Source organism: Condylura cristata, unplaced genomic scaffold, assembly GCF_000260355.1.
Source record: "Condylura cristata isolate star-nosed mole 26May11 unplaced genomic scaffold, ConCri1.0 scaffold00011, whole genome shotgun sequence".
Taxonomy (NCBI): domain Eukaryota; kingdom Metazoa; phylum Chordata; class Mammalia; order Eulipotyphla; family Talpidae; genus Condylura; species Condylura cristata.
Genome location: NW_004567112.1, coordinates 18,704,427 through 18,724,428, shown reverse-complemented (window position 1 = coordinate 18,724,428; position 20,002 = coordinate 18,704,427). Strand labels below are relative to the sequence as shown.

General features: G+C 46.8%; 1 protein-coding gene across 1 annotated transcript in view; it reads left to right on the top strand.

Moving 5' to 3' along the window:
- ABCC2 (ATP-binding cassette, sub-family C (CFTR/MRP), member 2) overlaps window positions 1-19,975 on the top strand; it is a 48,532-nt gene extending 28,557 nt beyond the window's left edge. Inside the window, exons 17-32 of the mRNA XM_004680544.2 lie at window positions 960-1,136; window positions 2,114-2,281; window positions 3,607-3,787; window positions 5,909-6,032; window positions 6,310-6,445; window positions 7,021-7,240; window positions 7,686-7,840; window positions 9,057-9,212; window positions 10,588-10,787; window positions 12,155-12,281; window positions 13,677-13,778; window positions 14,185-14,328; window positions 15,069-15,227; window positions 16,158-16,324; window positions 18,836-19,030; window positions 19,653-19,975. Of these exons, the coding sequence (XP_004680601.2) occupies window positions 960-1,136; window positions 2,114-2,281; window positions 3,607-3,787; window positions 5,909-6,032; window positions 6,310-6,445; window positions 7,021-7,240; window positions 7,686-7,840; window positions 9,057-9,212; window positions 10,588-10,787; window positions 12,155-12,281; window positions 13,677-13,778; window positions 14,185-14,328; window positions 15,069-15,227; window positions 16,158-16,324; window positions 18,836-19,030; window positions 19,653-19,782 (2,541 nt within the window). The 3' untranslated portion in view covers window positions 19,783-19,975. The remainder of the gene's footprint in view (window positions 1-959; window positions 1,137-2,113; window positions 2,282-3,606; window positions 3,788-5,908; window positions 6,033-6,309; window positions 6,446-7,020; window positions 7,241-7,685; window positions 7,841-9,056; window positions 9,213-10,587; window positions 10,788-12,154; window positions 12,282-13,676; window positions 13,779-14,184; window positions 14,329-15,068; window positions 15,228-16,157; window positions 16,325-18,835; window positions 19,031-19,652) is intronic.
- The last annotated feature ends 27 nt before the right edge of the window (window positions 19,976-20,002 follow it).

The following is a 20,002-nucleotide window of genomic DNA, read 5'->3' as shown; positions in this document are numbered from 1 at the left end:
TTCTCAGTGCTGTGCTTTAACCCGCTGCGCCACCAGGGAGGGCCCACCTGATTTTTTTTTTAACAGAGAGAAATGGTTTTGTGGTATCTTCATTAGCAATCTCAGCTGCCACTGAGAGTTAAATTTAAGGAAAATTATAGGTAATTTTAATTATTTAACCAGTCACTAATTGCATCAAAAAGAGGCATGTGTATAGATTTGTAACCTTTTCCTTAAGTACCTCATATATTGCTAAACCTTTCTTTTTAATTGTGAGAAAGCTTGCTCCTGATTGCTTTGCATTGACACGCTTGGAAAAATTTTAAGAACCAACAATTTGTCCACATTCTACTGACATCATGCTCTGATTTACCAGTCATTAATGACCTAATTTGCATGAAATGAACATACTGTACAGCAAAGCAGACTACAGTTTTAACTATCTCTTCACTCCTTTTAGGAAGTTTTTTCTTGCTGACTCATAACTAAGTTCCACCTCCAACACAGGCATTTATCAGGCCCCTCCTCTCTTTGCACATAGTCTGCTTTCTACATCAGCCTGGCACCCAACCCCACTCTTTTGATTCCTGCTTCTTATGGTATCCCCTATAGCACCCCTAGGCTCACACCCCCTTTAAAGCATCGTCCTCTACTGATCCTAGTAAACGCACTGAACTCTGAGCAAAATTTTATTCTGGAAGGTGCTTGTGCATCCATCCTGCAGTTTCCAGCATCATGGCTGAAAAGCAGGGTGAGGGGGAGTGCTTTACATGGTAAGTAGAATATTTAATCTCTCTCCCTGGGTAGAGCAATAAATATAAGCACACTTATAGATACTAGAGGCTCAGTCAATCTGACATGCATTTCTTCAAATCTAAGTTCCAGGTGTCCTCTTATAATCTCTTCCTCCTGCACCCCTTCCTTTAACTGTGCAATTCTGGAGATACAACTGCCACACGCTCTGATCTTTCCCCATCTAGGGCACAATAGCCTATGTCCCACAGCAGTCCTGGATCCAGAATGGCACCATAAAAGACAATATCCTTTTTGGAGGAGAATTGGATGAAAAAAGATACCAGCAAGTTCTGGAAGCCTGTGCCCTCCTCCCAGATTTAGAAGTGCTGCCTGGAGGAGACCTGGCTGAAATTGGAGAAAAGGTACCTGGACACCAAGACACCTTGAGGGGTGAAGAAATAGTGAAGGAAACAGTGTAGATGGTGGTGAAGTACAGGACATAAAGTATGTGACCAATTTCAGGGGTCACATTGGGAACAAAGGGTCGAAAACATGATTTTGCACAATACTTTGTGCGGATAACACAGATATTTACAATTTTGTAGATGGAAACAAAGATAGGAATTATGTGATCTGGGGGAAAGCTGTCAGGGTAAGTGACCCTTAGCAACTGGCCCAAGGCTGACATCACAGGTAGAGGTGGGGGTGGAACCGTACCTCAGAGATCTGACTCTTATTTCTGTATATAAGTGAGGACAAAGTAGGGTTCCACTAATCTTGGATGTTTAGAAAGTTACTGTGAATTATTTTCTCATTTTATTAAATACCTTCCTTTTAAAAATAGATTTTAATGACTGTATTATGTCCATTACATGGATAAGACACAATTTCTGTGGAAAACCCCGATGACTACATATGTAGGTATTTTTATCCTCCCTCTCCATTATGAAAAATGAATATAGTAAGTAGTCTTTGGAGGGCAAAAGTGTTGAGGTGTCAGATGATTAGTGAAATGACAGCTCCAGAGTGATTTTGCTCACTAATTCAGCATATAATTTATGGAGTAGCTATTATAGGCCAGACAGTGTTTTAAAAGTTGGAGTTACAATCACAGTCAAAACAAAAGAAGAAAACACACACACACACACAGACGAAACAAGCACTGGTGTAGCACTGCATTCCCATGAGTCCAGAAGCAACAAAAATAAATATGTTGGCCCTCCACTTCACTGTTGGACCTGGTGAGTTATTTGAATAGAAGTTACCTATAGACAGGTACTACTAAGTGTAAGTAACAAGCTACCTTCTTGAGGCAAATCGCTTTACTACCCTTCCTGAAGAACCTCTGAGAAGGTACGTCTATGGAATAGTGTTTAAAAGCAATTCTCTTATTCTTCAGGGTATAAATCTCAGTGGGGGTCAGAAGCAGCGAATCAGCCTGGCCAGAGCGACCTATCAGAATTCAGACATCTATATTCTGGATGACCCCCTGTCAGCTGTGGATGCTCATGTGGGGAAACATATTTTCAATAAGGTCTTGGGTCCCAATGGCCTATTGAAAGGCAAGGTGAGAAATCATTTCCAGTCATGAAGACCTGGGGGAGGGGCACCCATCACCTTGCCCGCTGCTGTTCTGAGGGAGGTTTCCTTATTTACCTGTCTCCCGGGCTGCTGAGGAGAGTCAACCCCTCCCCACCACTCCGGCACAGTCTTAACCATGAAGGTTCCCACCTCGAGATTGTAGCTTATGTTACATCTGGGAAGTTTGAGCCCCATGACTTTGGCATTGCACCTCTTAGGATGATTCATTGTGGTATGGCCTGTGGTATAATGAAAACTTCATTTGGTCTTTGTCTCTAGTTCCTGGTACCTAGCTTGTAACCCTGGGAATGTCCAGCATCAGGATTGTCTGTGGTTGTTCCTTCTGAGCCCCTTAGATGACACTGGATATTCTGTATAAGAGGGGCCTTGTGTCTGTGGCACTGTGAAGTAGAGGGACAGGCATCTGTGGGTTATCTCTTCAGAGGCTCATCTCAACCCCACCCCCCTCTTTTTGAGCCCCATTACTGATCCCTGCATAGTACAGCTTAGACAGGAATACAATGGATGCTAAGTCTCCCACAGGGTAAGGTCTGAGTCAAAGACAAATTCCTTACTCCACAGTGTCTCTCCCATGCAGACAGAAATTAGAAAATGCTTGTTAGTTCTACTGACTAGTTGGTTAGTGTAAGAGATACCTTACAGTCAGTTTTATATTCATCAATTACCAATAGAAATTGATGTCAAGTGACATTCCTAAGCTCCACTTTTGCCTACCCCGGAAACTGGAGGCAAATTCTGTCACGTAAACTTCTTCCTTGTTTCAGGAAAATAGCTGTGAGTATATTCCAATGATAGGAGTTTCGTCTTACATAGAGGGTTTTCAGATGAGATCCTGGGGGGCAAAAAGGAAGTAAAAGATGTCAAGAGCTGGAAGGGATCATGCTTAGTGAAACAAGGCAGAAAGATAAAGGAAAATACTGGATGGTTTCATTCATTGCAGGAGCATAACAGGCGAGGGGGGAAAATACTAATAATGAACAACTATATACCAGAGATATTTTATGGGGGTGGGGTGGGGAATGGGATCAAAAATGGGGGGGGGTACATGGGACTATGGTGATGGCACATGGGTTAATTGGTGGTGGGAAGTCCATGGGAAAAAAGGCACAAGATGATGTAAAAATAAACTATTATATTAAAAAACAAAAAGATGTCAAGTGGTCAGGGTGACATTTTGAAACAAAGCCCCACAGTGAATCAAGGCATCTGTTTTCCCTTTTTTTTAAGTATGTAAACCCAAGAAGATGGTAGACACAGGGAAGTCAGCACAACTTACTGTTACTTTTGCAGACTCGACTCTTGGTTACAAATAGCATTCACTTTCTTCCCCAAATGGATGAGATTGTGGTTCTGGGGAATGGCACCATTTTGGAGAAAGGATCCTACAGTGCTCTGCTGGCCAAGAAAGGATTGTTTGCTAAGAACCTGAAGACATTCATTAAACAGACGGGTCCTGAAGGAGAGGCCACAGGTATGGAAGGAGAACTGGAGCAGGGCAGAACTTGGGGATGGGAAGTGGAGTGGCCTTCTGAACAATTCTGTATCAGCAGACTGGATTCTGAAGTGAATTATCCAGACACCCAGCACCTGTCCTTCCTGTGTTCTGTGTTTCTTCATAGAAACACTTTGCCTGCCTGGGTCAGCTCGAGGCTCATCTTGCGCATCTGGTGTTTCACATGCAGTCGAAGGGCCTCTTACAAAGGTGTGCCTGGAGATGTCAGGAGATTGGTCTTTTTGGAGGAAATACAGGAGACACATGGGCCCTGATAGAGATGCCTACTCTCTGTTGCCTCAAGTTACACATCCCACCTCACTGACGCCAAACCCAAGAAAATCACTTACTGGGCAGCTTCATAGGCTGGTCCCAGTAGTGTACTGCTAAGTTCTAGATAAGCTGTAATTAAGAGATCTCGACGAATACACCGAAAACCACTAGGTGTTTTGAGCCACCCCCCACCCTAGTCATGGCAGTTATAGTCTGGCAATATAGCGCAGGAATGGCCCCTGATTTTTCACCTTTAGGGTCACCACCAGCACCAGCAACAGTGGAGCCCAGTTCCCTGTGATCCTTTCCAAGAACCTCCAACAGGAACTGCACCTGGTTTGGGTGTTCATTTCTGGTAGCAGTCACTTGCGGGAGGCCCAGACTGAAAAAGCAAGATTTGGAGGCTGCAGGACATTCCTGGAGTCAGCCAAATGTGGGGCTAGCTGCAGAGTCTGCTTGTGGGACAAAATAAGTTTGGGGGAGACACAATTCAACCCATAACATCTGTTCTGTGGCTACCCAAAATTCACATCCTTTCATTGCAAAATATTGCACCCTACACCAAATGCCCCGAAGCCATAATCATCCCAGTATCAACTAAGTCCAAAATATCTAAATTCAAAGTCCCAAATTTCATCATCTGACTCACCCAAATCAGGTGGGTGAGGCTTGAAGTCATGGAGGTGAATTTCTTTTCACCTGTGAACCTGTAAGACCAGGCATGTTATCTGCTACATAACGAGACACATGCAGGGAGACATTCCCATTCCAACAGCAAGAAATCAGAAGAAAGGGGTCATGGAGCCCAGGGAAGTCCAAACCCTGGCAAGGCACATTTCATTAGATTTTAAGGCTTGATGATAACCCCTTTTGGCTTAACCTTGTGTTTTCAGGCCTCTCCCCTCCAGCCCCCAATGCTGGTCCACCCTCTGGAACTGAATAGCCAGTGTGGTCATCTTATTCTTTCTTGAAGGATGGTCATGGCTGGGGAGATCCACTGCCCTGTGTTCTGCCTGTCACATCCCAGAAGTCTGACAGTGTTGCCTCACTGACCTGTCTCTGGGGCAGAGAGCCCAAGCTGACATGAGAGGATGGCTCAAGCACCAGGCCTAATCTCAGCAAATGTCCTGTTGAGCCTTGCAAAGGAATTCCTCCTTTTAATGTTAAACTTCACGACTATAAAATTTCTATTTTCTTCTTTTTAAAACCAATATGTAGCTCTTTATCAGTGTTCAGTGTTTATTGAGAACTTATTCACACTCTTTCCTTTGGATCTTGAGTCAAAGACTGAGAAAGCAAGGCCTGAGGATACCGGGGCTCTGGAGAAAATGCATTTGAGGGGGAGCGTGGCTAGCTTTGTACCACCTATTTAGTCTTTGTGGGGCCCATGTCTGTGCTTCCTCAGCTACAGTATTGCTGATAAGTTATTTGAATTTCAAGGAAGGCCTTTAAATTTACCCTCACCTGTTCAGTCAATCCTAGAAATTTTGATTCTTCTGGGTGTCTCTCATAGTCCTTTAAAGTTCTTTCCTGCTCCAAAGGAACTTAGAAGCTTCTGGGAGTACTTTTTCTCTTTTTTAATCATTTTCTCATTTCTCTTCTTTGTCATTTCTCTTCTTCACTCCTCTTTCTTTATTTCTCTTCTTCGGCATTTCTGAATAAGAAGATGTACAAATAAGTGATAGTTTTAGAATAAAGTCTTCCAGTGTGTGAGTACCTCTGGGATCACTTGCTGGGGCCAGCAAGATCAGAAGAGACTCACTCACTGTGTTCACGGCTGGGGCTCTGTGTGGCCTCTCTTTAAACCGTGCTGTTTCTGTCTCCTAGTCAACGAGGACAGTGAAACAGAAGATGACTGTGGGCTGATACCCAGTGTGGAGGAAATCCCTGAGGATGCAGCTTCCCTGACCATGAAGAGAGAGAACAGCTTTCACCGCACACTTAGCCGCCGGTGGGCCACTTGTTCAGTGACAGGCCTCCTCACACCGCTATTTCCACCTACCTACTGGCTTCCTCTCTGTGGGATTTCCCCGAGTGTGTAGACACCTTGAAGGCTTTTCCTTCACTGAATGCATGGGGAGGCAGGTTGGGGGGATGTGTTTTTTCCATGGATGTTGTCTCTGACATGTGCTTTGAGGCTAACGAGGTTATTGTGAAATCTGCTTGCAAGAAGACCCTTGGGAAGCAGCTACAGGCTCAGAAACGCTTTTTCCCTCTCAACTTCTCAGTTCTAGGTCCAGTAGCAGGCCCCTGAAGTCCCTCAGAGACTCTTTGAGAACTCAGAATGTGAATATGCCAAAGAAGGAGGGAGAACTAGTAAAAGGACAAAAACTAATTGAGAAGGAATTCATGCAAACCGGAAAGGTGAACATTCTGTAAAAAGTACCATTCCCAGGTGCTGTAAGTCTTGGGATCGGAACATGTTAAAGTGTGATGACTTAAATACAGGAGGAGTATGTCTTACATGCTTTGAAAACATTTAAATTCATCGTTGCAATGTTAGCAAAGGTTCTGGACTGTCTATCAAATTGTATTTCTATGAACAGTGACATGTTTCCTATGAATATCCTCATATAAGTTTTATTTCATTCTGATATCTGAGAAAACAACCAAACTGCTTTGAGATCTAGGAGCTAGACATGTCAGTCTCATAGCCTTAGTTCAAATTTGTAAAATTTAAAACCCCAAAGTCCAACCTCTTAAAACCATAACTCCCATCTGGAAGATTATGAATAGTCTGATGGAGATTTACCTTGCACTATATTTCAACACTGATTGTAAACCTGACCCAGTGCAGAAATGATAATCCCAGGCAACCAAATTTTGCTGCCTGCTGCCTACCTTTTCAGTGGATTCCACTCCCTGTGGCAATTGGTACTCTAGAAAATTTCTTACCAGCTGCCCTTGTTCTCTACTAATATTGAAGTGGGGCTTTGCAGGTGAAGTTCTCCATCTACCTGAAATACCTTCAAGCAATCGGAAGGTATTCGATATTCTTCATCATCTTTGCCTACATGATCAATTCTGCGGCTTTTATTGGATCCAACCTCTGGCTCAGTGCTTGGACCAGTGACTCTAAAGTCTTCAATAGCACCAACTACCCAGCATCTCAGAGGGACTTGAGAGTGGGTGTCTATGGAGCTCTGGGAATAACTCAAGGTATACATGATGACTCCAGCAGCCATTTTTTCTTAAAAAAAAAAAAGATATTTATTTATGCATACAGGAGCTGGATGTAGATTTGTGGGGAGGGGGCCCAGTGAGGAGGGATAGTGAGAGATTCACCAGAGAGAGAGTGGGAAACAGAACAGGCAGGTCCACTGAAATACATGCTGGAGGGCGCAGTGGGTGAGTCAGGAGAGGTCTGCTGCTGCCCCATGTGGGTCACCTACCTGGCTAGGGATCAAACTCATGCTAAGATGGCCCAGAGTGCTTCATAGCGCTGCATCTTAATCCCTTGAGCCACTAGAAAGGCCCCAGAAGCCATTACTTACAGAATCTGTCGGACCATGTACTTTACCTGAAGTCGGGGGATGCGATGTTCTTGGCAAACATCTTCAGGAATCACTGTGCCTAGTGCTGACTAAACTGGTTCCATTTCTAGGTTTCTTTGTGCTCATAGCAAATCTTTGGAGTGCCTATGGTTGCAACCATGCATCAAATATCCTTCACAAGCAACTGCTAGACAATATTCTCCGAGCGCCCATGAGTTTTTTTGACACAACACCCATAGGTCGGATTGTGAACAGGTTTGCTGGTGTAAGTAACCCAAGGACTGTAAGATGTTGTGTTCATATGGTGAAGATCTTTCCATTTCTGGCAGAGAAAGAATTTTCATGTTCCCCTAGGCAACACTGCGTAGTTACAGTTCTTCTGTCCATCCAGCATGCAAAGTTTTCTTGGCTATGTTGTGTGAAATCACAGAGATTGATCTGGGGTCCTCTTGAACAGATGACTGAGCCCTTAAATGGAGATTTAGGGAGGAGTTAGAAGAAAGAAAAATGGAGAAACTGTGCTAGGTAAGGATCAAAAGTAATCTGGATAGGAGCAATAGGTGGTGAGGATGTCTTCTTTCTATAAACCCAGGAATTTGCACTCTGATGTGACTTTGGGAAGGAGAGATTAGACTCAGGAGTCATCATTCAGACATGATATCCCTTATCCAGTCTTGGACATTCCAGAGATTACTTAGACTCACCTTGGAACATATGTACTACTGTAAGTCCTTGAGTCAGCATGATCTAAGACATATGGCAAAGGCAACCCAAAATATAAGCCAGGATTCCTGTATGTAGTAAATCATCCATCCATCCATCCACTCATCCATCCATCCACCCATCCATCTGCTCATTTGTTCATTTATTCAACATGACATGAATGCAACGGAGTAGAAAGACCCACCTCTTACCTCTGGGTTCCTTGAGTAGAACACATGTCAGGCAGCAATCACATCTAATCTTTACTTCCTTCACCTCTTGAAGCTGTTTGCCAAAGGAAACCACTTCCCAGGTAGAGGTTGACTGCAGTCTCCAAATAAATGTTTATTGAATGCTTGTTATGTGTCAGCCTCTCTTCTAGGTACTCAATGGAACGAAACCGTTGTAGAGCTAGAATGATTGAATTGCCTTAGTATGAAAAGATTTACCTTTAAGGTTTTATTAGCTTGCAGTGGTTATGAATTGTTTCCTAAATTTGACAAGTGGGATTTTCAGTAAGAAGAGTGAAAACCTTTGCCAAAGCTATTGGAAAAGAGGTGAAGGATGACTGCCATATCTGTTTGGAGAGACTGAGAAAAATGGGGAAATTACAGTTTGTTTGAGTGAGGAGAATAATAGATGGCAAATGAATAGGGTGAAATGATTGAGTGAAGGAGCTACCAGGAAAACAGAAGCAAAGAGGTCTCTTGCTGAAATCGGAAAGATGTAAAGCTTTAGGGATTCCTTATCGCACGTCTCTGCTCGTTGCATGTCCCTAGGACATTTCCACAGTGGACGACACACTCCCCATGTCCTTACGCAGCTGGATTTTGTGCTTCCTCGGGATAATCAGCACCATAGTCATGATCTGCTTGGCCACGCCCACCTTCATCATCATCGTCATACCTCTGGGCATCATCTATGTGCTTATTCAGGTACCGCATATAAGAGCCCATGCTCTCTCTGGGAATTCTCCTTTCTTTATCGATGGTCATTTGTTCCTTTCTAGATCGAGCCATAGGGTGATACACCAAGCAACCACAGGCCACTGTCTGGTTTATAGCAAATCTCAGCTTAGCTCTCCCCTACCCCTAGAAGCTTAAGTAGGACAGAGTGAAGTTTAAACCCAAGACTACTTTGACCCTGACTCTGGGGAAGTCATGAAGCTCTGTGAGGCCACGCTCCCAACCCCCACCTCTCTGCACAGTGATTAGGTCTCTGGCTGCTTTTGGAAGATGTGGCATCTTCCTTTTTGGCTTTTTGGCTTTGAAATAATCTGATCTCCCTAGGGATGCATCTCAGCAGGTTCTGCATTTCTTTTCCCTTCCGGGAAGTTCTAGTTTCACTGTGGATGGTTTAGGCTAACTTTCATTGTGTCTCAAGAGCCATGCCTCAGAAAGTCCAGAGCAAGTGGAGGGGACGCCATTGCCCATAGTAAAAGCTGGTGAGAGGAGGGAAATTGTAGGGAGGACAGCTACAGCTATAGGGAGTTCCAAACCAGGTACCTTTGGAATGAACTTTTCACCTAGCGGAAACAGCCTCAAAGATCTTGCCGTCAAGAGCAGCCTGATGGCCCATAGTACAGTAACATTCACCCAGGTATACCGTCATCTCAGTAACGGCCCTTTCACTGTTAACAATGAACCCACAACTGAGAAACAGGCTATTTGAGGAGACTTCCAGGGGTTTCATTTTGAATTCTGGACTCTCAAAAGCTAGCTCTTCCTTGGCTTAAAAAATCCTCATGATGTCTAGGAGTTCCACTAGCCTATTCATTCAAGCTCACCTTAATCCTCCTGTCTGGGAGATTTGCCTTGCACACATGACATCCACTTCCAGTTCTTAGGCCCTCAATATCCCACATCCTTCACACACCATTTAGACACAGTTTTGACCTGTTACCAGTTAGATTCTATTTGTATCTAAACCGCAGCATACTTTGGCCATCTCTTGCCTATATGTACACCCCTAGTGATCTGGATACATTTACTAACTATTCTTTGGAGACCATTTTTCTAACCATTGCAAGAACCACAATTTGATGATGTCTGCAGAGAATGTGGAGGAGGCTATACAAACTTTATGTGGTTTGGAAATTCAAACCTCTGGCTGGGGTATAGCATCCTTCCCTGACCAAGCCTGTTTCTGACCAACCCCAGATCTTCCCCTGGTCCTCTCTCTCTGGGCTGCTCCCACTGTTCCTCCAGTGATAGATGAGCCTGGACACTTCTATCCAGTTCAGCTGTGGGAATGAAGAGGTATAGTGTGTGCCACACAAGTGCTAATTGATCCTTTCGCTCTTGGGTCCAGCTGTTCTACGTGGCTACTTCCCGCCAGCTGAGACGTCTAGACTCCGTCACCAGGTCCCCTATCTACTCTCACTTCAGCGAGACTGTGTCAGGTTTGTCTGTCATCCGTGCCTTTGGGCACCAGCAGCGATTTCTGAAACACAACGAGGTGGCAGTTGGCAACAACCAGAAATGCGTCTTTTCCTGGATTGTCTCCAACAGGTGAGGCCACCCCTGGGGTTTTGGCTTCTGCATGCTTGACATTAGGTAGGGGAGGGCAGGTGTAGGTAGGGATATGAGAGTCGCAGGCCACTATGCCTGTCTGTAAGTAGAGAGGAGGAAACCTGAGCTTTGGGCTCAGGCTGGGCCCTGGCCCTACTCTGCCATTTGCCAAACTGGGGCATTGGCTTCTCCCTGGAAAATCCCACTTTGTTTGTTCTGCAATGGCTGAAACACAATGTTTCCCACAAGCTTATGGTAGGATTCAAGTGACCTCTGAGCATTCTGTAACCTGTGACCCATCAAATACTGTGATTGGACATTCTCTGCTTCCCTGGAGTGGGTATGAGATTCTCGTTCTCCACTGACAGGACACTCTTTGCAGGGCGATGAAAGAAGGAGAGAGGTTGGAGGGAGGAGAGTTGGGAATGTTTAGATCAAACCAATAGTGACAGAAATCTTATATCCTGTGAGGTAAATGCCCCCAAAGGATGAACATTTTTCATTGCTTCAGCATTGTTAGACCCTGGCAAGAAATATGTTCTCGAATGAGAAAGGTCTTTTACAGAAAGTAGGTTCCATCTTGACTTGAAGTATTAAGTACCAGCTGGTGATACTCAGTATTATTTGCAACATGGAGAGCTCAGGGATTTGCTTGTAGAGATATTTTATTTCTTAGATATTTTCTAAGAAGGAAACAGTTATACAAGTCAACCTTATTTGAATCCCTATTGTAAAATAGGTGTGATATTTATTTGTATATTGTACCTGCTAGGATTCTTTTGTACATTTTCTTCAGGGAAGTACATTTTTACAAATTATGTCTATCTGTATGCTATTCAGTTTTTCTACCAAAGCCTCCACTTCTCCAGCTCCTTCACCATTTTGTAATCATGAACCCCCCAGGACACATCCACCCTTGCTATGGCACTTTCTAGCTTTACACATGGATTCTCTATGACATTGTTTCCCCTACCAACTCAAAAGAAATCATGTGAAACATTTGTTAAAATGTAAGTTTCTGAACCCACCCTAGGCCCCTTGAATCAGAACCTCCTAGGGAAGATTCAGGCATTTGGGCATAACTTAGTGTATTGCCCATGTGATTTTTATTATTTGGCAAGTTTGGGGGACACTAACCATAAGATTCTCCTAGTTTTGCAAACACCTCTTTTAAATGAAATTTACCTTCTAAAATCAAATTTAAAAGACTTGGGTAATAGTCAAATCAAAAGACATGGCATAAGTTGAGGCACCTTCTGAGAAGATAGTCTCTGAGAAAGTTCTTTAAACACCTAGGATGCTGAGTAAGATGAGGAAGGGTGATTACTGACGCCTCTCTCTCTCCCCTGTCATGTTTTGCCTTACAGGTGGCTTGCAATTCGACTGGAGCTGGTTGGGAACCTGATCGTCTTCTTCTCATCCTTGATGATGGTTATTTATAGAGGAACCCTAAGTGGAGACATCGTGGGCTTTGTTCTGTCCAACGCCCTTAATGTGAGTCTGAGTTCGGGAGTTCAGTTACATGAAGGTAACTGTTGTTAAGCGAGTCCATAGTATACACACAGCCCCTGCTTTGATTCCTTTTTAAATCTAGAGGGACGAGGGTGTAAACTTGGCTCCATCTGTTACTAAATGTATAGCCCTTGGGTTTACTCCTTCTTCCTGAGTAGGTACCAGTGTCATCTGGAAAAATGGGGAGCAATTTGGTGCCTTTGGGTGTTAAGAAAGCAATTCCATGTGCTGCAGTCTAATATTTTGCTGTCTCTGTGACTGTATTCTAATCAAAGAGAGAATAAATGGGTTTCTTTCCCCTAGTATAACAGTAACCAAAAAGACTCTTGGACAAATAACCTCTATGTTTATTTTTCTTAAATCACAGACTAATTGGAGTTAGTTCTAATCAAGAACAGTCTCCAATAACAGTATGTAATGCACCCCGGCACAACTAGGGGATAAATGCTAAACATTATTTCCTAACGCCTAAGAGAGTGCCTAGCACTACAGCAAATGTTCAATAAATGGTCATTTAATGAATCATTGGCTATCCTTCCGCACTAATTTATTGCAGGCTCTTAATAACTTATGAGGTTCTCCACAGCGCTGTCTTCAGTAGGAGTTATTTGGGCCCCAGGAGATGGTCATGGAAGGGCGTGTAGAGGCAGCCTGAGCTTACCACAGTCGCTCTATTCTGTGTACCACTGCCCCCTCCCTCCGCCCCCATTTCCAGGTGTTCTAGATGGGGCAAAGAGTTGGACAACTGTTAGTTTCATCAAAACAGAAACATCAAAAATAACCAACCTACTCAGAGTATTTATACCGCGTCTCATGCCTTGCTCCCATGCCTTCCCTCTCTCTAGCCACCACGTGCTCACCAAAAATTCCCAGGGCACGTTGTTCCAGGTTCAAGCTCCTGAAAGGGGCTTGCGCCTGAGTGATGGGCGACGCCCTGGACGCCACATGGCCCAGATCACGTCCGCCCTCTGCTGGTGGTTAGATGTAGCGCAGCAATGGCAGGCAGGGCCCAGAGTTTGCTGGGGAGAACAAGGGCCCTTCCCACAGGACTTTTCGTAGTCCCCCCATTTGTAGAATGCCACCTCCTACCCCCTCCGAGATAGCTCAGCTCTGGTCCCACTCCACCCACCCCTCCAAGCCCAACTTCAGCCCCAGCCTCTCCAAGTTCATGTTCGGCTCCACGCAGCCCAGTCCTGTCTTCCAACTACTGGTTTCATTTCTCCCTGAAGAGGTGAGGAGGGTCATTCGCATTCTCCTTGCTCCTCAGCATCAGGACCATGCTGCATACAAAGCAGGCCCTGCCTGGGTTGACTTGTGACCTGACTTGTGGAGCTGGATTTTGAGCCCAAGGTGATTTTAGTCTTGTTTTTGCTGTAGATCACACAGACCCTGAACTGGCTGGTGAGGATGACATCAGAAATAGAGACCAACATTGTGGCTGTTGAGCGAATAAATGAATATATCAACGTGGAAAATGAGGTGAGGAGGGTCTAGAGGGCCCAAGGGCCGGGCAGAGAAAAGACACAACTCCTACAGAGTATCTCCAGCCTCGCTGGAGACATCATGTGGTGTTAGCGGTCGCCCTATAGTCTCCCTTACTGTAACTGAAAAGCCCTAATTTCTTGAAACTTAGAATAGGAAGAGAGTGGGGAGCACACTAAGTCACACTGGCTTCATTCTGGAGATCCATGGAGCAAGCTTGATGGCTAGGGCTTCCTTCAGTGAATAAGGTAGGAACTTTCTAGAAGTATCAGCATAGTTCACTCTGTTTAATGGAAATGTCCACAGGTGGCAGGGACACTGCTGTCCTCCTGTTCTGTGGTGCACGTCCAAGGGACTGTTCAATGGGTCCCCACTGTGTAAAGCTCTTCTGTTTCCTTCCCAGGCATCCTGGGTCAGTGATAAGAAGCCCCCAGAAGGTTGGCCCAGCAAAGGGGAGATCAAGTTTAACAACTACGAAGTGCGGTACCGGCCCGAGCTGGAGCTGGTACTAAGAGGGATAACGTGTGACATTAGGAGCACGGAGAAGGTAAGTGGAGCTGAAGAAAGGTCTGGAAGTCATCAGAGAGTTGGGCAGCTGGGCCCTGGGCTCTCATGACCGGCATGGAGATCACCTGGGCACTTACCTGCCCTGGCGGTGTAGGAACTCAGAGTCACCACCAGATGGCAGAATACCTCAAGGGGTTGACAGGCTTCTGGAGCAGCAGAGGCTTTTTTTCAGCCCTTCTTGCCAGCATCCTGTTCTCCTGGGCTTCCCAGGGCCCATTTCCTGTAAGGACAGGAAGTCAGAAGGGAAGGAAAGGGAATGCCCGCTGGAGAGCAGCCGGGGAACACAGTGATGTAGATGTTGTCGCTGCAGCAGTGGCCCAGTCTGGTCTGCGAAGCCCTGCGCCCACCTGTGGCCTTGTTCTCTGAAGCCTGGAGTCTGACACAGGATCCAGAACAGTCTAGATAAGGGCCCAGAGGCCCAGCTCGGGGCCTGACTCTTAAGTGGTGGGAGGCCTGAGCCTTCCTTTCACCTCCCTTCTAAACAAGACTTTTTAAAAAATCAGTAATTTCCAATAAAAAGTACAACTGCTGCTAACGACCTTCACAATAGTCACTGGGGTTCTCAGTAAACAGCCTGGGCACTTTTCTCCCATTTTGGGCACCAATACCCAAATCAGCCTAACATCTTGGAGGTGAAGTAGGCAATGATGAATGTCCCAGGCTACAGCTGCCCCCCGAGATGTACCTGCTGAACCAACCTGCCAAGGAACTGTGTTGCAGGTCGGTGTGGTGGGCAGGACAGGAGCTGGGAAGTCATCCCTGACAAACTGCCTCTTCAGAATCCTTGAGGCTGCAGCTGGCCAGATCACCATCGATGGGCTGGATATCGCTTCCATCGGCCTCCATGACCTCCGAGAGAAACTGACCATCATCCCCCAGGTGAGTCTAGAGCTTCCTCGTCAGACACAGTGGGTCAGCTTGTTCTTCAGGAAGCGTGTGTGTTTTCTTCTTGATGGGTGTCAATGACCGGTGTCGTTTCTGCAGTCGCTGGGACTCCTGAGCTAAATGTCTAAGGCACACAATTCCCAGAAGGCACAAAAGTAAGCGTTGCAGTTTGGGGGTATTTGCTGTCTTTGCCAGTAAGTGGCCTGTAGGTGGCAATAACGTGTCAGAAGTTGACTACAGCAGATGATTATTTAGCACTTCTGCAGCCCATCACGGTTCTCAAGACCTTTGTAATCAGCATTAGCAGTTTTGCCACTGAAGCTTGAAACCATTAAGCTTTATTCTCCCCATTTGCTATGGCTAAAAGATCGGGGAGGGAATTGGATGCAGGTTTCTGCCAGCAAGTGGAACGTTCCATGCGTCAGCAAGAAAGGCTGCCCTTGGGCTTCCTCTCTGGACCCCACCACGTAGGAACCACCTGGAGCAGCTTGTGGACCCCCATTGCAGCCGGTCCCTGCCACAGCAGCCCTGTCTCAGCTGTCTCGCGGCCCTGTCTGATGGTTCTGTAGTTTGACACACCCTTTTCCGCCGCTGCAAAAACACAGAGCCCCTCCTTCCGTGCCACCCAGACCCTGCCCCCTCCATGCCACAAATTTTCATTTGGGGGTGTAGGACCTTATCTTACTGTGCTGTGGCTAATATGGAAATCTATACATGAGAAACAATGAAGTTGAAAAACGAACCAAGGACTCCTCTTAATCCTGAGTTTACCTCTTGGCTTGTGGCCACTGAGTGCCCCAAAACCTGGCAAAAGCTTGACACCGCTCGCTCCACCTAGAGCAGCCCTCCCCATCTCCTCTCGGCCACAGAGAACTGCTAGCTCCTTTCGGGGCAGTGACCCCAAGTGCCTCCCTTGACTTGCAGGACCCTGTCCTGTTCTCTGGAAGCCTGAGGATGAATCTCGATCCTTTCAACCACTACACAGATGAGGAGATTTGGAAGGCCTTAGAGCTAGCTCACCTCAAACCCTTCGTGTCCGGTCTGAAGCTCGGGTTGGGCCACGAGGTGACAGAGGCCGGCGACAACCTTAGGTAAGGCTTCACAGTCCCCTCCCGCCACAGACTGTGGGCAGAGGCCAGTAGGCCTCTTCTCTCCCTACTTGTGCTAGGAGGGCATCAGAGAATTCTCTTTCTCAAGGTCTAATCGCTAAAGCCTTATGAAAAGCCTGATGAAAATGACAGGATCAAATAGATGTGGGCATGCCCGGAACCTCTCACTAACTTTGCTGGTAAATGTCCCCTCGCGAGGCCTCACAGGAGGCGCCCATCCTGGTGCCTGGCCCCGCGTGGTCTGCTTTCGCCGGTCAGGGGTACAGACAAGTCATGGGAGTTGTAAAGGACCCCAGGGATTATCCAGGTACCCCCAGGTTGAACAGCACTGATCGAGGGGGCCAAGTGGGTGATGGAGATACTAGCCGTGTCCTGGACAGTGTGCCCCCAGACACACCTGCAACCACAGTTCTTACTGTCTCACAACCTGTCTCTGTGTGTCCACAATTCACCCTTTGGTCTTCCCTGGACTTGCCTGTCAGTTCATAAGCTGACCCGGCTTCTTCCCTAGGGCAATCTAGTTTTTCCCTTCCCATGCTGAAGGTTAGCCCTCAGCCAAAGTGTGTTCTCAAGGGCAGTTCTTTTGGGGTGGGGCCCGCTCCCTCAGAGTGCGGCAGAGGGTCAGCCCACCAGCAGCTCCAGCTCAGGAAAGACGGGAGGGCTGAGCCGCTCAGTGAATGCACCTGCAGCTCCGGCTTCCCGGGGAGCCAGCTGTAAATGCGGAGCCTCGGGCTGGAGGCCCACCCTCCAGAACCCACCTTTTGGCAAGTCCCGGTGATGCCTGGGCACCTCACAACTGCAGACATGCAGTGGTGGGTGGCACCACACGAGGCTGCATGCTGGAATCACGCCACAAACTTTTTAAAAAAAGATTTGTTTATTTATGCATACAAGAATAGGGTGTAGGCCAGAGGTGCAGGGGGTGAGAAGACTCACCAGAGACAGAGTGGGGAGCAGAACAGGCAGGTGTACTGAAACACACTGCTGAGGGGAGCAGCGGGCGAGACAGTAGAATTCTGCTGTGCCGTGTGGGTCAGCTCCCTGGCCGGGAATCAAGCGTGTGCTGAATTGGCTGCGGGCAGCTCGTAGTGCTGTGTCTTAACCCCTTGTTCTAGCAGGGAGACTCCTACTCCAGAAACTTTTAAAAAGCCCAGTGCCTAGGGTAGCCCAGACCAGCTGGACTGAGCACCCAGCTGAGTGCAGTGCATGTCCCAGGCCATCTGCCGGCTGGTGAGGAACCTCTTATGTGTTTACTCAGTGGCAGATCGGGGGTTGCAGCACTTCCAGGCCTGGAGTAGTAGGAAAATGACCATTTATTAACAAACATGTATACTGAGCACCTACAGGAGCTACAGAGGGAGATGGTGCAGACATCCTGACCCCAGCTCTGCGCAGCAGGGGAAGGGCCTGGACTCCTGTGGTTGAGAATGAAACCCACACCACCCTGTCTGGCTGTGTGGTGGGCATTCAGTGGCATGGCCAAAGCCTTGACTTTAAAGCCAGTGAGCAGGTGTTGAGACCCACTCTCTCTGCCAGTGCGGGATCAGAGACGAGACGAGTCGGCGGTTGAGAGCTCCTGCCACGACAGCCTGGGGGGTCCAGCTGAACGGTGGGACTCGGGACAAGTCATGGAAAGAGCGTTGCGGGGTTTCAATTCTACCTTTGTAAGAAAAACTAGAAGTTCATCTTGGGTGACTTCTCATCTCCTGTAGAAATTTCCTTACAGAGAGTCATAGCGCTTGAGTCCAGCCACCCCCTGTGCAATATGCTCCCTAATGGGCACAGCAGGAGAGAGCAATTAGTGAATTCCGGAATATTCCTCCACATCATTTCCCAAAGCTTCTTTTTGTAAGTAAGAGGTCCAGCCTTCATTACCAGCTTTTAGCAAATGAAGGCTATTTGCATTTTACAAGCATATTTGAATTCCACATACATTGCATCTCACACCAAGACATCATGTTCATTAGAGAGCTACATCTCTAATCAAGGCAGAAGGCCTCAAACAAACAATTAGCCTGGAGACTAGAATTACACATTAAAATAATGAATGGGTTTGCTAAGGCCACTAAGAAATGCCACCGGGGCGTTCTGGTGAGATGTCACCCTGTATTAATGGTGTCGGTCAGCCCTGCTGGTGAAAATTGGCTTTCACATTACTTTGGAGTCGTCGATGTGCTGAGATGTCACTGGGGCCAAACGCAAAGCTCTGTTTCTGGGCTCCTGTCTTCCAAATACGTGTAAATATGAAAGTCATCTGGGTGCTTTTTGAAGTGACATTTTCCTAGGCTCCTCCCATTCTGAGCATGAAATTGAATTTTGAAATACGAATGAATGGACCCTTGTGTCGTGTAATGAATGGGGAAACAGCAAACAGCTAGCGGAAGAGTCATGCTAAGGCATGCTGGGTGGACTTAGAAGGGGGCATCAGCCATCTGCTCCGGCACCCACCCGGGTGGGGGTTGGGACTGACATGCGGTTTCTTCTGGGCTGCAGCATAGGGCAGAAGCAGCTGCTGTGCCTGGCCAGGGCACTCCTTCGAAAATCCAAGATCCTGATCATGGATGAGGCCACCGCTGCGGTGGACCTGGAGACAGACCACCTCATCCAGATGACCATCCAGAGCGAGTTCGCCCACTGCACGGTCCTCACCATTGCCCACAGGCTGCACACGATCATAGATAGCGACAGGTGAGTAGGGACCGCCCGAAGGCCAGGGCTACAGAAATAGCCCTGTCAACAGAAATAGCCACGTGGCACTGAAGGCAGAAGGTTTACTAATGAAGACGCTGAGGTCAAGAGATTTTGAGTAATGTGCCCCAAACTATACCCTCAGCTGTTGAAAGCTGACAGGGCTAAGGGTAGCTCTTCCCCAAGGGTGGGGTCCTGGCCCTGAGGGCAGGTATTTAGCGCACACCTTCCGAAGCCTGGCCTCGGGAAGATGACGGGGTACTTGCTATTCCTTTCGACTTGGACAGAATCTGTGACTGTCCAATGACAGTCCTGACTGTCATTTTAGAAACTGGAGAGAAGTCTTTTTTGACTGGGGAAAGCTCCCTTTTAAGCTGTGTTTCCCTGCACGTATTAAAAAGCGAAACCAAAAGCTATGTGCATGGGCTCGTCTTGCAGACATCCTCCCACTATTGATTTTGTTTGATGCTTCACATGGAATCTATACACGATGCAGGAGCTTCCATCGTGCTCACTGCCTGTGGCCTTGAGAAGGGATGAAGACTCCGGTCCTGGTTATTCCTATAGGCGTTGAGGCTGGAACAGTTTCCTCAGACTTTTCTTTCCTACTTCCTTGTTTCAGGGTGATGGTCCTGGACAACGGGAAGATTGTAGAGTTTGGCAGCCCTGAAGAACTGCTGCGACATCCTGGCCCCTTTTATTTTATGGCCAAGGAAGCTGGCATCGAACATGGGGACATTGCAAAATTATGACCAGGGCAGAGGACTCTACGGCCCATTCCTGGCTTAATTTTGTTAGCATGTAAACCATGCAGGCACAAGTGTGCAGACCCTGACTGAAGAAGCAGGGTCTCAAAATGACGAGTGTCATTATCAGAAAGCCCTGTTGCGAGCCAAATCGAAGACGATCTTGCTGCCACCGGCCCAGAAAACTGTACTTCTCTGTTGACAGAAAATTAGTTCCCTAATTATT